This window comes from Emydura macquarii, unplaced genomic scaffold (genome assembly GCF_026122565.2).
Source record: "Emydura macquarii macquarii isolate MOO-44397 ecotype Brisbane River unplaced genomic scaffold, CSIRO-AGI_Emac_v2 contig_3477, whole genome shotgun sequence".
NCBI lineage: Eukaryota > Metazoa > Chordata > Testudines > Chelidae > Emydura > Emydura macquarii.
In genome coordinates, this window is record NW_027133614.1 from 2,355,154 (window position 1) to 2,370,368 (window position 15,215).

At 41.6% G+C, this 15,215-nt stretch overlaps 1 protein-coding gene across 1 annotated transcript in view; it reads left to right on the forward strand.

Annotated features, from left to right (window-relative positions):
• Window positions 1–15,215, forward strand: part of LAMC1 (laminin subunit gamma 1) — a 106,721-nt gene continuing 91,506 nt past the window's right edge. Inside the window, exon 1 of the mRNA XM_067535174.1 lies at window positions 1–769. Within this exon, the coding sequence (XP_067391275.1) occupies window positions 391–769 (379 nt within the window). The 5' untranslated portion in view covers window positions 1–390. The remainder of the gene's footprint in view (window positions 770–15,215) is intronic.

Here is a 15,215-nt window from a genome sequence, read left to right on the forward strand (position 1 = left end):
AAAGTCACCATGCCGCGGCCGGGAAGAGGCGGGGGCCGGGGAGGGGGGTGGTGGTGTTGTATCTCCCAGCGTGCACCGCGCGCGCAGCCCCCACCTCCTTGTGCCTCCTGCTCCTGCTCCTCCTCCGGCCGGGCCCGCTCCCCCAGTCTCCCCTGAGGCCCCTCCTCCGCCCGAACAGCCACCGCAGACGCGAGACGGGACTCGGAGCCGCCCGAGCCTTCGCTGCTGCCCTAGGCTGCCTCTCCGCAGCCGACGCGCGCCCGCCCTCCCGGCCAACCGCCGGTGGCTCTGTCTCGCGCGCTCCGTCCGCTCTCGGCGCGAGCCGCTTGTGCGGAGGCGGCTGCTGCTGCGTCTCGAGCCGCGCCCGGGCTCCGCTGGTGCCGGCCGAGGATGGGTCGCCGGGCGCTGCCCTTGCTGCTGCTGCTGCTAGCGGCGCTGGCCGGGCGCTACGAGGCCGCCATGGACGAATGCGTGGACGAAGGGAGCGGGCGGCCGCAGCGCTGTATGCCCGAGTTCGTGAACGCCGCCTTCAACGTGACCGTGGTAGCCACCAACACGTGCGGCTCGCCGGCCGAGGAGTACTGCGTGCAGACCGGCGTGACCGGGGTCACCAAGTCCTGCCACCTGTGCGACGCCGCACAGCCCCACCTGCGGCACAGCGCTGCCTTCCTCACCGACTACAACCAGGCCGACACCACCTGGTGGCAGAGCCAGAGCATGCTGGCCGGGGTGCAGTACCCCAGCACCATCAACCTCACCCTGCACCTGGGTAAGTCACGGGACTGCGCTTTCCGCTGCCTGTCCCCGCCCCATGGCATTCCTTCTCCCCTCTCCCCCCAAGGGGCAGAAGGGCTGCCCTGTAGGGAGCGGGACCCGTCTCCCCCCCTGCACTCGCTCAGGAAAACTGGGGGACACTCCACGTGTATGTGCCTCCCTCTTCCACACACACACACTTCGTTCCTCTCTGCATTGCGGTCCCTCCTCCCAGCTGTGCCTGTAAGACTTCTCACAGTAACAAACTGAAGAGCAATGATGGGGTTGGGAGAGGAGGAGGGAAGGGAAGTGGGTGTGCTTGGAATTCGAGGATGAAAAGAGCAGAGCTAATTTCAGACCAAACTTGTTAACACTCTTCTAAACACTGTGTCTGGCTCCTAGAAACTTCAGCGACCCGCATTAAAAACATAAAATAATCCTAACTTTATACATCCCCCCTCAATCAATCCCTTCTGTCTGCATTATATTGGGGGTCTGTTCTGCATGATCACTGCCTCCTTTTGTAACTTGCTCAAGCAAAGATCCACCTGTATGCACTGCTGCTTTTGCCATCTCTTGCACAACCATCCTGTACTTAGTAGCTAAATCAACAGAAACATCTTCTTGTCCTTTTCCCTTCTTGTCCCTATATGACCAGAGGCTTCAGTATTCTTCCCCCCTTTTCTCAAAAATATCCTCCACTAGTAGAATTTCTCTCCTGCTTACATGGCCCATCTCTACACAATTCTTAAAATAAGAAATGTAGCTCTTTCCTTCCAGGGGTGCCTGTCCTAAACTAACACAGGAGTTCTCCCCTCCCTGCTTTCTGCACTAGAGTTGTATGAATTCTCCTTTTCCCAAACATGGACTCTGCTTCCTCTTCTCTTCACACCCACCCCTTCTAAACTAATAGACCCATCCCAGCCTGTCAGAAACTTTGTACCACCCCCATGCTCTTCATCCTTTCGTTTTTGCTTTCTAATAAGAACCCTATTTGAATTTTCCTTGGGATAATGTGATGAGGGCCAGTTGCTCCTTAACTTTTGTGTTGAAACTTGGAGATCTCCATGGCAACTTATGCCCATTCCCATCCACTGAACAGATCAGTCATAGCAAAGAAAGGAAAACAATTTAAACTTGACCAAAACTGTAGAAAAACTTTTTTGGGGGTAGAGGAGAGGGATAGATCAGACCATGCATAATATTGCTGTGTGTGTTTGGCATGTCAAAGATGTTTCTGTCGAGGGTTAACTTGTTGCTTTGTGGTGTTCAAACTTAATTAAAGGCCACAAAGCTTTTCTAAGGTTAATCCAATCATACAGAAAACAAAGGGAAATGTGTCTGCCCCAACTGGTAATAGATTACTGAAACTGACTTCTGCTATATACAAGTAGACTATCTATCTGGATTCTCCCTTTCTTTGGTTTGTGTCAAACAGTGTTTACTGATCATTTTTTTAATTTAATGAAATCTTCTTAGCAAAGGTTTTTATTCAGTGCTAGAAATATTTTTCACATCTGGGTTGCATTTTTAAAATGTAATTGTGTTTATGAAGTTTGGCAATGTATAAATTCAAAATTGATACTTATTTGTATAAACAATTCATAAATAAAAGCTGTAGGGAAGTGCTTAAAGATCTACAAAGTTAAATGCTTGCCGGTTAGTCTGTAGATTCAGATCTCATTGTACTTGGAAAAAAATGCTTAAATGTAGGGATTAGCAATAAATCTCAACTCCTGTTATCTGCAGAGCAATAACCCTCTCTTCTTAATGAACAAAGCAGGATAAGCTTGTAGAAATCAGACTTGGAATTCAGAAAGGGAAAGGTTAGCAAGAAAAACAGAGGAAAAGGAATAAATACTTCCCAGAATAAATATTTTAAATTCTGTCTGTGCTCATATGCTCACTATTCTGTTACTCTGAAGTGGATGGGTTGCTGCTAAGGGCTCTGGGTTAGATTAAACAATTCCACTTTTTGGTTATGTTGCACAAACTTCTATATGCTAATAGTGCTGTCTGTTACTCTGGGAAATCTAGCACCATAAAATTCATAAACTACTCTTTGGTATGTAAAAAAGCAACAAGACCTAGTAAAGTTTATTTTAAAAGAGTGAGATTCACTAAAACATGGGGTGACTTGTAGCTGAAGTACATGTGATCTGAAAAGCTCATTGGTAGCTAAGGTGAAGTGTCTACATACATATGCTGTAATACAAAATACCACATATGTCCACATGTACATATCAAAAGGAATTATTTTGGGGCAGTGGTTTGCCACTGTTATACAGGAGTCAGAATAAGATCACGTGATAATGGTCTGTTCCAGCCTTGTAATCTATGAATCTACATCCAATAATTTTTTTTAAGTGCAGTTTCTCTATAACAACAGTTTTATGTTTAAAATGTGTTGCTGAAAGAGTGCAGCCTACTGATCATCTAGTAATTGAAACAGTAGGGGAGAGGGGGCAAATAGGTATGACAGCCTTTTGTACACTCTATAGAACATAGTGCACTTTGGGATGCAAACCTCAGTATGAAATGTGTGTTTATTTTTCAATGCTTAGTTTGTAAATTCAAGATGTTTGTTTGATGTTGCAATCATACATATTAAATGTGTTGGTAGCCAGGCTAAGAGAGAGCTGCTTTTCAGGCACAACTAACCCATTGATGACAAGTGCAAATTAACTCTTTACTTTCCACCATGCAAGCTGCTTACTTGTTATGATGTTTATTTGTAAGTCTAGAGTGCTCTATTTTTGAAGCTGTGACTGTGACAACACTTTCATAGATTCCAAGGTCAGAAGGAAACAGTGTGATCATTTTGTCAGACCTCAACACAGGCCATAGAACTTTCCCAAAATAACTCCTAGAGGACATCTTTTAACTTGATTTAAAAATGGTCACTCATGGAGAATCCACTACGACCCTTGGTAAATTATTCCAGTGGCTAATTACTCTCACTGTTAAAAATAAAATTACGCCTTATTTCCAGTCTGAATGTATCTACCTTCAACTTCCATCCATTAGATCTTGTTACACCTTTCTCTGCTAGAGTGAAGAACCCATTATTAAATATTTGTTCTCCAAGTAGCTATTGATGAAATATAATCAAGTTACCCCTTAACCTTCTCTTTGTTAAACTAAATAGATCAAGCTCTTTGAGTCTGTCATTATAAAGCTTGTTTTCTAATCATTCAATCATTCTTGTGGCTCTTCTCTGAATCTTCTTCAAATTTTCAACATCCTTCTTGAATTCTGGGCACCAGAACTGGACGTAGTATTCCAACAGTGGTCGCATGAGTGGAAGGTAAAATAACCTTTCTACTCCAACGTGGGATTTCCTTGTTTATGCATCCCAGGGTCTCCTTAGTTCTTTTGGCCACAGTGTCATGCTGCGAGCTCATGTTCTGCTGATTATCCATCACAACCCCCTAATCTTTTTCAGAGTCATGGCTTCCCGGGATAGAGTCCCCCATTATGTAAGTATAGCTTGATAGCCTGCGTGCATTCTGTATACATTTACATTTAGCTGTATTAAAATGTAAATTGCTTGCTTACACCTAATTTACCAAGTGATCCAGATCACCCTGAGTCAGTAATCTGTTGTCTTCATTATTTACCATTCATGTCATCTGAAAACTTTGAATGATGATTTTATGTTTTCTTGCAGGTCATTGATAAAAATGTTAAATAACATAGGGTCAAGCACTGATCCCTGCAGGACCACACCAGAAACATACCAACTTGATGATGATTCCTTAGTTATAATTATATTTTGAGACCTATCTGTTAGCCAATTTTTAATCCATTTAAGGTGTGCCGTGTTAATTTTATATCGTTCAAAATGTCATGCGGTACCAAGTCAAAAGCTTTACAGAAGTCTAATTACATCAACACTGTTACCTGCATCAACCAAACTTGTAATCTCTTTTTTTTAAAAAAAAAGATCAAGTTAGTTGGACAGGATCTATTTTCCATAAATCCATGTTGATTTCCATTAATTACATTACCCTCCTTTAATTCTTTATTAATCGAGTCCCATATCAGCCACTCTGTTATCTTGCCTGGGATTGATGTCAAGCTGAAAGATGTATAATTACTCAGGTCATTCTGTTTACCTTTTTTTAAAAATGGCACATTAGCTTTCTTCCAGTATTCTGGAACTTCCCCAGTGCTTTTTTTGAAAATCAACATTAATGGTCCAGTGAGCTCCTCTGCCAGCTGCTTTAAAACTCTTGGATGTAAGTTATCTGTACCTGCTGATTTAAAAATATCTAACATTAGTAGCTTCTGTTTAACATTCTCCAGAATTACTAGTGGAATGGAAAGAGTGTTATCACTGTATGATGAGACTATATCATATGTATTTGGAGGAAAAAATAGAAGAGAAATATTTATTGAATGCTTCTTCCTGTTCAGTATTATTATTGATGATTCTACCATTTCCATTGAGTAATAAACCAATAGCACCATCAGGATTTTTTTTGTTCCTAATTATTTTAAAAACTTCTCCTTATTGTCCTTAACTCTGCTGGCCAGAGATGTCTCCTTGTGTCCTTTTGCTTCCCTTATCAATTTTCTACAATTCCTAGCTTCTGATTTATATTAATTAATATCAACACCCTCTTTCTTTCATTTGTTATATATTATTTTTATAGCTTCCTTCACTTTTCTTCTAAACCAGGTCATTTTTTAACCCAGTACATCCTTCTTTCTTAATTGTGGGATTATGACTTTTTGCGGCATCTAGTAAGGTTTTCTAAAATGATTCCCAATTATCGTTCACATTTTTCTGATTAAATTCTTTCTCCCAGCTGAATTGGCTCATAGTTGTTTTCAGTTTTGTGAAATTGGCCCTATTAAAAAACCAAGTATATAGATTACTAATCTGGACTTTTTTCTGATTGCATGTTATAAATGTGATCAAGTCATGAATACTTATACCTAAACGACCATTAATTTTCAATTTAAATAAGGGAGCGGGGGGGTTAGAAAGTGATGGTATGTCACTACTTTTTCATTCCCCCCCCCCTTTTTTTTTTAAGTGGTAGCAATGAAAAGTTTGGGTATAATGTACCCACCTTTGTGTGTTCCCCTCCCTCCCTCATTAAAATCTTACACTGCATTCCTGATTTCCCACCCATGTTAATTAGTACTTAATTGTTGTTTTTAATGCCACTGTTCCCATTTACATGCATACCCCAGACGTAATTACTGCCTTAAATATAAGAGTTTATTCATTGAGTGTTCAGGAAAAGAAATGGAGTGCTGAAGTTCATTATATTTAAGCAAAAGTCAGGTTGGGCAGCAACCAAGTGACCTTCTGTGTTGTCTCAGTGCTGTGAAAGAGCCAGATGTTTACATACCTTTTTCAGGGAAACTTCTTTCTCACTATGCCTCTCTTCCTGTGTTCTCATTTCCCCCCCCCCCTCCCCCCCCCTCCCCCTGTCTTCTCTCCTCTTTTCTTCTCTTTCCCTTAATCTTCCCTTCCTGGACCAGCTCCAGTTACCCAGCTTCCCACTAACTTTCCCACACTGTTTGGTCCCTGTTTCTCTCCTTCCCAAGGGGTCTTGCTGCTTCTTTCACTTCACTTTGTGCACTCTTATTCTTTCCACTTACTACAGAACCTTTTGATCCTAATGTTTCAAACTTTCTACGAATAAAGAGGCAGCACCCACAGCGCACTGCTTGGTGTTCAAAGCAGTAGTGTCTCTGTCTACATTACAAGTACAGCGTTGTTTTATAATTAGCTTGGAACACTTTTGCCTGGCCTGTTTACAACAAACACAGGTGAATTGTGCCCATGCGGAAGCTTTTTTCACAATACAATCAAATCTGTGCATCCCCACCAACCATGTTACCCATTCATGATTGTGCCAGTGCCTTCTGGTGCCGTCTGGATAATTATCCTACAGTATCTCAGCAAGAGATAGTGCCTAGATGACATACACCCAGAATGGTATCACCAGTATGGTGATGTGTTACATGTGACTTATCATCCAGAGAGCTTGAAGAAAGAGTCTTGTCTGTACAGTTTACACAGACATGATTAGGGTCTCTCTCTATGCTAATGGTGAAACTGTTGCCACAGTTAACTTGAGTATGAACCATGTTGTTTGTAGAGATACATCTGTTTAGAGCTAATGTCACAATTTACAAACACAGCTGAAATTTGTAGTGTAAACAGGTAATGCCTAGCTTCCCAATGCATTCAACTCAAGACTGAAAAATAACCGCATGTCTCAGTTTCCTGGTAAATACCACTGCCACGGACGGACTGGCCATCTGGCAGTTCTGACAAATGCCAGAGGGGCTGGTGCGCTCAAGGGCTGGTGAGCCGCTCGGCCCACCCGCCGTGGAAGTTTTTCATCAGCCCCCAAATGGGCTTGGCCAAACGCAGCAGCCACTCTCCCCTCCCGGTCCTGCCCTTCACCCAAGTCCCACCATGTGGGCCCAGCGGCGGCACCCTGGCCAGAATACAGTGCCCACTCTCCCCAGTGCCCAGCGGCACCCTGGCCAGAGAACAGCAGCCGTTCCGCTTTTCCTCCCAGCCCCGCCCCCCTCCCACCACATGGGCCCAGCGATGCCCTGGCTGGTGTGCTTTAAATGCCGGGGCCGATTTTTAGTCCCAGTCCGTCATTGACCACTGCATTTTAGAAGAAATAGATTATTTTTCCACCAGGCCCACTACGTTACTACATTTTCCTTCTGACTACTCAGTAGTGCCTTGTATTTTACTTTGAGGAGAGTAACCATGGCTGATTGTGTACGCCCTCTCCTTGAAGTACAGTTTGGGCATGATTGCCATTTGAAGGCATTTACAAGGAAACCTAGGCAGGAAGCCAGTTTTCATGTTCAGCCTGAGGATGGATTTGCTACTCGTTCACTGCAGCCAGGATTTTTCAATATAGATCAGTAGCTTGTCCTTAGGGATATACAACACAACTTAATTTAAACTCATCTTGTCTACACAAACCTGCGACAATCATTTTTTATTTTATTTTATTTTATTTTTTGGAGCACAACAAAATTTGAGATTCCAGTTGCCATTTGACCCAATTACCTTACTAAAAATATAGGCTGGTGTTCTCTTTTGTGTTTTTTCTTATGAAATAATCACAAAGAAAACTAAATGCAATGAAGTACATAAATTAAATAGAACAGCTGAAATTCTGTGTGTAGAAGTTACAAAATTTAAAACTTTGTGTGGTTATTGGAACCACAACTAAAACATCATACTATTGCTAACTACTACTTACTGCTTTTGATTGTGTTTTAGATGTGGTTACTGTAGACTCTGAATTTCCTCACTTAGTTATGTGAAATCTTAGTTGCAATGTTGCATTAATGTGGTCTTTGCATTAGTATTTTTAGGCATTCTTTTGCAGCCCAAGTGAGGAATTGTATCTTTTTCTTTATAAGAAGATGGTCCCTGCGTCTTTTAAGACACAGGTGCATTTTATTTGGGGATAGTTGTGCCTGCTAGTGCTAGTATACTTGAAGGTCTGTCATTTTCAGTTATAAACAACCCCTGTACTGTAGGGTTAACTTGACTGTAAATCACTTGAGTTGGAAGCTTGAAAGACAAGGTCTTGGCCTGGACATGATTCTTTTTAACCAAATGTTAAATAAATGTTTTGCCTATGAAGTAAAGCAGTGAGATGAAATTTAAAATGGGTATTAACTTTTTTGTATGGGGATACATTTGCTCTCAAATAGATGAGCACAGTGTTTTGTGTCAGACAGTTTTAGCTCCTTAATGTGACTTTCCCTGCTTTAATAGATATCAATTGGACCTATAATCGTTCTATAAAATATTTGTTTTGTCAAAGAAGTAAATATTATTTAATCTGGAAGAACTCTCTCATCTTGGAGCAATGACTCTAACTATGCAATTTGTCAGGAAATCCTTTGGAGACTTTGTTAAATCAAGGTCTGGGAATGGCTTGCTGAGCACTTCAGTGACTTCACTGTGGTATTTGTGGAGCCCTGAGGGGACTCTATTTTAGTTAGTCTCACAAAGGCTTGATTTACATTTTGCAGGTTTCAACATGAGTAGTTAAGAGATCAGCTTTTTAATGGCCAGCAGTTGTTCAGTGCAATTTTATGAAGTTGCTTTTAAAGCTCTTTATCTCCCCCCCACCTCCCACACAACCTTTAAATTCTTATGTTTTCTCCGATTCCTTTCTCCCGCTTCTTTCTTGAGATGTTGGTGCAACTAGATGAGGCATTTGGGAATACTGTGCATGGCTGAACATTTATTTTAGGGGATGGAGAGAGTTGGGATTGTATGGCATTTTGCAGTACAAAATAGCTGCTATTTGTGGTGCTCAGTATGAATTGCTGTCGGGATTTATCATTAGATATGGCACTTTAAAGCAGTCACATTTGTTGTTTTTAATATTCGCTGTCATCTGCTTTTCAGATTTTGTAGTTGTACAAATACTGGTGTATGTAGAGGTAGAAGGGTAGTTTTTGTTTCTTGCAAGCTCCCCATATATAGGTTTTTTTTAAAGCCTGGAGTTGCTGGTTTCCAGGAATCAGCAAATTGCAATTCAAATTGCATCCTAATTAAAACTGTTCTCATGAAAATGAGTAATGTGATTTGTTCTCAAACTGTCTAAAATGGAAGTTTCAGTACAAATTGACAAGACAGGAATTTCAAATTTGTGGCAGATCTCAATTTTTAAATTTCGGCACAAAAGCAGAACTGACAGCACTTAACTCTGAGCGTTGTAGCTCTTGCCAGTCTAACGTCTGTAACATTAAATACTGGGTACATTCTTGGATTCCAATCCTGCAAATGCTATCACATGTGACTAGTTTCGTGGAACTTAATAAAACTACTCCATAAGCGTGATTTTTACACAGATATGCTTAAGCTCAGGATCAGGGTTTCAGTCACCTACCATTAGTTTAAAAACAGTTTATGAGAGTGTAAGAGTTGGCATGTTAGGGCACATCTACACTGACGGTGGCAAAGTCACCACTGTCAGATCAACCTATCTGGATCGAGCGGTCAGTGAAGACCCGCTGAATCGATCCAGAAGTCGATGTTGTTAATCCACCTCCTCAAGTGGTGTAGCACTGCATTGACGGGAACACGGTTCCCGTCGGCGCAGTGCAGTGAAGACGGCGCGCAGAAGGGAGGAACGGCAGTCGGGAGTTACGCAAGCTACTCTGCGTAACTTGCGTAACTCCCGTCGACTGTGGCCAAATCGCTGGGTAAGTGTAGACCAAGCCTTAAAATGAACTACTGTACTTATGGATGAGTATTATTGTACAATATACTCCTGTTTATCTGAAACCCTGTGAACCGAGCCTCTGCATTATCCAAATCCCTACTTTGTCTCGCAGCAGGAGATGCATGCCCTCTGCAACGTGTCTTATGCTGGGTGACATGGAAGGGATTTGGAGAATGTGGTGGTTTGGATAGCAGAGTAGAGGACTCTAGGACGGCGAGGAAGAGGTGGACAAGCCCTAGCCATGGGGAAGATCCTTGTACTGCTGAATGACGCCTGCCCTCTCAATTGTCTGAACTCCTGATTATCTGAATAAATAAAATCTATCTCCTCCCTCCCTTCCTGCTCCCCCGCTCCTCCTATTCGGATAATCAGGAATATACTGTATTTGTGTTCTGATAGCCAGGATCAAAGCCCTGTTGTGCTAGTGCTATACCTCACAGTAAGCCCTTATGAGACAGTTCCTGCCACAACTATCTGTATACAAATTTTGTTTTATTTGTAAGTGTTTCAAAAGTACTCATCAGCATAGTATTGTATGGCTCACAGACATTAATGGATTTAGTCTAGCAACTTTCCTGTAAATAAAGAAAATGTTATCCCCATTTTATGATTACCTCAACTGTGGCACAATTAGACTAAATGTTAGGCTACATTAGAAAAGTGAGTTAAAATAAAAACAACGAGAGTCCTGTAGCACCTTAAAGACTAACAAATTTCTGCAGGCATAAGCTTCTGTGGGCTGCAACTCACTTCGTCAGATGCAAGAGTTAAAATAGTTATCAGATTCAACTAAACTGATTTTAAGCAAGGTTTAAATGTGTTGACATGAATCTGCATTAAGGAGTGGTAGATACCCTGGAGGGTAGGGATAGGATACAGAGTGACCTAAACAAACTGGAGGATTGGGCCAAAAGAAATCTAATGAGGTTCAACAAGGACAAGTGCAGAGTCCTCCACTTAGGAAGGAAGAATCCCATGCACAGCTATAGACTGGGGACCGACGAGCTGGGCAGCAGCTCTGCAGAAAAGGACCTGGGGGTAACGGTGGATAAAAAGCTGGATATGAGTCAGCAGTGTGCCCTGATTGTCAAGAAGGCTAATGGCATATTGGGCTGCATTAGGAGGGGCATTGCCAGCAGGTCACGGGAAGTGATTATTTCCCTCTATTCGGCATTGGTGAGGCCGCATTTAGAATATTGTGTCCAGATTTGGGCCCCCCACTACAAAAAGGATGTGGACAAGTTGGAGAGAGTGCAGCGGAGGGCAACCAAAATGATTAGGGGGCTGGAGCACAGGACTTATGAGGAGAGGCTGAGGGAACTGGGCTTGTTTAGTCTGCAAAAGAGAAGAGTGAGGGGGATTTGATAGCGGCCTTTAACTACCTGAAAGGGGGTTCCAGGGAGGATGGGGCTAGGCTGTTCTCGGTGGTGGCAGATGACCGAACAAGGAGCAATGGTCTCAAGTTGCAGGGCGGGAGGTCTAAGTTGGACATTAGGAAAAAGTTTTTTACTAGGAGGGTGGTGAAGCATTGGAATGGGTTACCTAGGGAGGTGGTGGAATCTCCATCCTTAGAGGTTTTTAAGGTGAGGCTTGACAAAGCCCTGGTTGGGATGATATAGCTGAGGTTAGTCCTGCTTTGAGCAGGGGGTTGGACTAGATGACCTCCTGAGGTCCCTTCCAACTCTAATATTCTATGATTCTATGATTCTATCTATAATGAAACTCAATCAGTTTAGTAGCGCCAAGGCAACTTGTCCACTGTGGATCTGCCATAACAGACTTGCCCAAAATCACACCAGAAGTTTGTAGTATCCTTCCTTAGTATGGTATATTTTAATGAAGAATTTTTCATCTTCAATCTAGACAATTTCCTCCATGTGCTAAAAAATATCTAATAAATTCAAAGGTAGGGAGTGGGGAGAAAATGCTATAAGGAGGGGTAAACATTTTTTATTGTTCGGGAAGAAATACTTGCATGCTCAGCCCTTCTATCTATGAGGTTTAAGATGGACTGTATTTTAACGGGGGTGTGACTAAACCAATGGAAAAAAGGAGCTTTAAATGAAACTGCTTACACTGTGTTTTGTTTTGTTTTGTTTTTAAATTAGGTAGAGGTGGGTAATAAGGGTGGGGTGGAATGGTTAATGCGAGAGTGTTGAGAATTCAGCAGGCTGTAGCAAAATTAGCCAAAAAAAATTCTGCTGTGGTTGACAGTTGACTAGGATTCTAATGTAGCTTTGGTATAGTTTATCCAGTGAACAGCAAGGATTTCATGGGCTCATTATAGCTGGCTTCACCCATTTGGTGAAAAGATCTTGTTTTACCTATGATACTTATGCTAAGTATTGATGGTGTGCATTTCTTCCATCAAATATGAATTCCTGTGGAGAGGCAGCTTCTTTTAAAAAGCAAAACCAAATCAAACCCATCATTCCCTTTGATCAATACAAATGATTCCTGGCTGTAGACTTCAAAGTTAAGCATGTGAATGAACCTAGAAAATGCCTATCTTTCAGTGTCTCATTTTTTGTCTTGTTGTAGTCTTATTGATCTCTTTAGCAGCATTCATAAGGTGGTAAAGTTAGCAGTGAAGCTGACATGACAGCTGCTAAATTGAACTCTCTTGTACTGTGAGGTTGGAGAACTCTTATTTACAGAAATGTCCCTGATTTCCTTGAGAGCTGCACCAGAGTGCTGTGACACTAAATTGCTGCTTTTCATGAGATCGGCAGTAATGACTGTTTAAAATAACATGACGCTATCACCCTTGTGTGCTGTGCTGAGTTAAATACTCATGAAGTAAAATAAAACAGACTCATCAGAATTTTCCATTGTGGAAACTTGGAATCTGGCAGAGGATTAGTCATGTTGATAGTAAAAAGGAATCGGAAAAGAAGAGGTTACAGAAATGGAGGAACTTTGGTTTTCTTTCTTTTTAAAAACAAAAACAAAAAACAACCCTGTTGGCTCACAAATCCTGTGACTTAACAAGAGCATTCTTCCTCCTCAATATGTCTTTATTCTCTTCCACCTCACCACTCCCTGAAGTCTCATCCTGCTTGTGGGATATCTTTTTAGAAGATTCTTTATTTCTCTGTGACCATCAGCATTTTGATTTGGAACTGCGTGGTCAAGCATTTCTTGTTTCTGTGCTACTTGTTTCAGATACCACAATGTGAAAGGCATCAAATACGTGCTTTTTGTAGTAATCATGCCTCTAGTACTGACACGTATGCAGCCATATTCAGCATTGACAGTGGAGGAGTTCACCATTTATCCTTTTGGAAATAGTTTCCAAACATTAGCTATTACTGGATATTTGACAGGTGAGCCAGTATGCAGGGGACCAGCCTAAATGCTGGATGTAGAATTCTGGATACCCTCTTTAGAATGAGAAAAGTATTTCCTTTATAGATGGGTATTTTGGGAAACTTCAAGTAGTGTTCTTCATACTTCCAGTGTAGATGACATACTGAGGAGGAAGGATGGTCTTGTTAAGGCATGGGATTTATGAAACAGCAGACTTCTGTTCTTTGTAATATTGCTGCCACAGGCTTCCTGTGTGACCTTGGAGAAGTCACTTAGCTTCTCTGCCATCATACTGATCCCCATGTTATAGGCGGGGAAGCTAACTTCACAGTGGTGTTGTAAGCCTTGATGGCTTGGGAAGGGTTTTTAGAGCCGCAGATGGAAGGTGCAGTATGCATGCAAAATTGTTAAATTACTTGAGGTGTGGCAACTGACTATTGGAGCAGGAATAGGAACCTAATATGAGACAGATGAGGACAAAGATTTGCCTCGTCCCTTGCTGTTACATCTTAGTGTAGCTAATGGACAGATCAGCTATGACCTGAACAGTTTTTTTTTTTTTTAAAGCTGCTTGGTAATGGTTCGTGACATGCAGATCATAAAGCTGCGGTTTAGAGCAAAGTTGCTCTTCCTTGGCATGTTTGCCTTTAAATGGACAATGGCTGTTTCATATATGATGTTTATTTCTTGGCTTACTTGTTGGTGGCCTGAACTTGTAAAATGCTGGTTTCTCTCTCTCTCTCTCTCTCTCTCTCTCTCTCTTTCTCTTTTAAAAATATCAAGATTAAGTGAGAGATCTCTGTAAACTTCAGCTTGGCACAGCTCACTTCAGTGAGTTGCTTTCATATTATGATTTCATATCTATATTACAATGGCATCCAGAGGCCCTAGTGAGCATCAGAGTGCCATTGTGCTAGGTGCTGTACAAACATCTGAAGAGTTAGTGCTTGCACTGAAAAATGTAACATGTATTTTATTTTTATATGGAAAACCAAAATGTCCTGAACACAGAATAAATGTTTTTCCTCCTCTCTGCAGAGTAGATTTTAGATTGGTACCTATTTCTTGCCAGTGTAGTCTCTTAATTCAGATTGAACAAAAGATGCCTTTCTTTGTGTCATGATGTAACTGGTTGTTGGACCTTTTATGTAAGACTGTCATTTTGATGCTTTCTTTTGCCTTAGTTACTTGCAATAGTGGTGGTAAACTAACTACCTGAAGATTTAACAGTGGGAAGATCTCTCGTTGTGATTGTGGAAGGAAAAAAATCATACTTAAACTGTGTTTTTAGTTGAAGTATTAAGTAAGATTGCATCACTAAACAAAAAATCAATTCATTTTTTCCTACTGGGAATTCTGTGGGCACTTTGATGCTGTGGGTTTTTGTTTGGTTGGGTTTTTGTTTTGTTTTTTGGAAATACATTAACCTTCACTGCCTTAAAAATATTGTGGGGTCTTGCAGAGTGGAGTATTTGCCTCGGTAACTCAGATGCACTGTGAAGCCAGGTGCTGGGGATGTTTGGTGTGCTTGTGGTTAAGCATAATAGTATTTTGCCCCACTTCATGAAGGGTTTGAGAGTTTCATTTTATGCATGGGAATTCTACCATATCTCAGTACTACCTTATCCAATACTCCCTTCTGGCTGTGAGAATTAGTGAGTACAGTTCAGTTCAATTACTTACTTTTATCTTCTTTTATGTCAGATAATGGCTTCCAGCTGCTGTATTTGCTTTATTTCAGAGGTTCTCAAACTTTTTTTATTGAGTTCATCATAATAGGGAGAGCATTTCATAGATTCCTCCATTCTAACTTCTGAATAATTATCCCATTTGCAATTCAGCAGCCTCTTTTAGCAATTGCTTGATGGAAAAGTAAAATATGGAATATTTAGGAATTTAACGGACTTT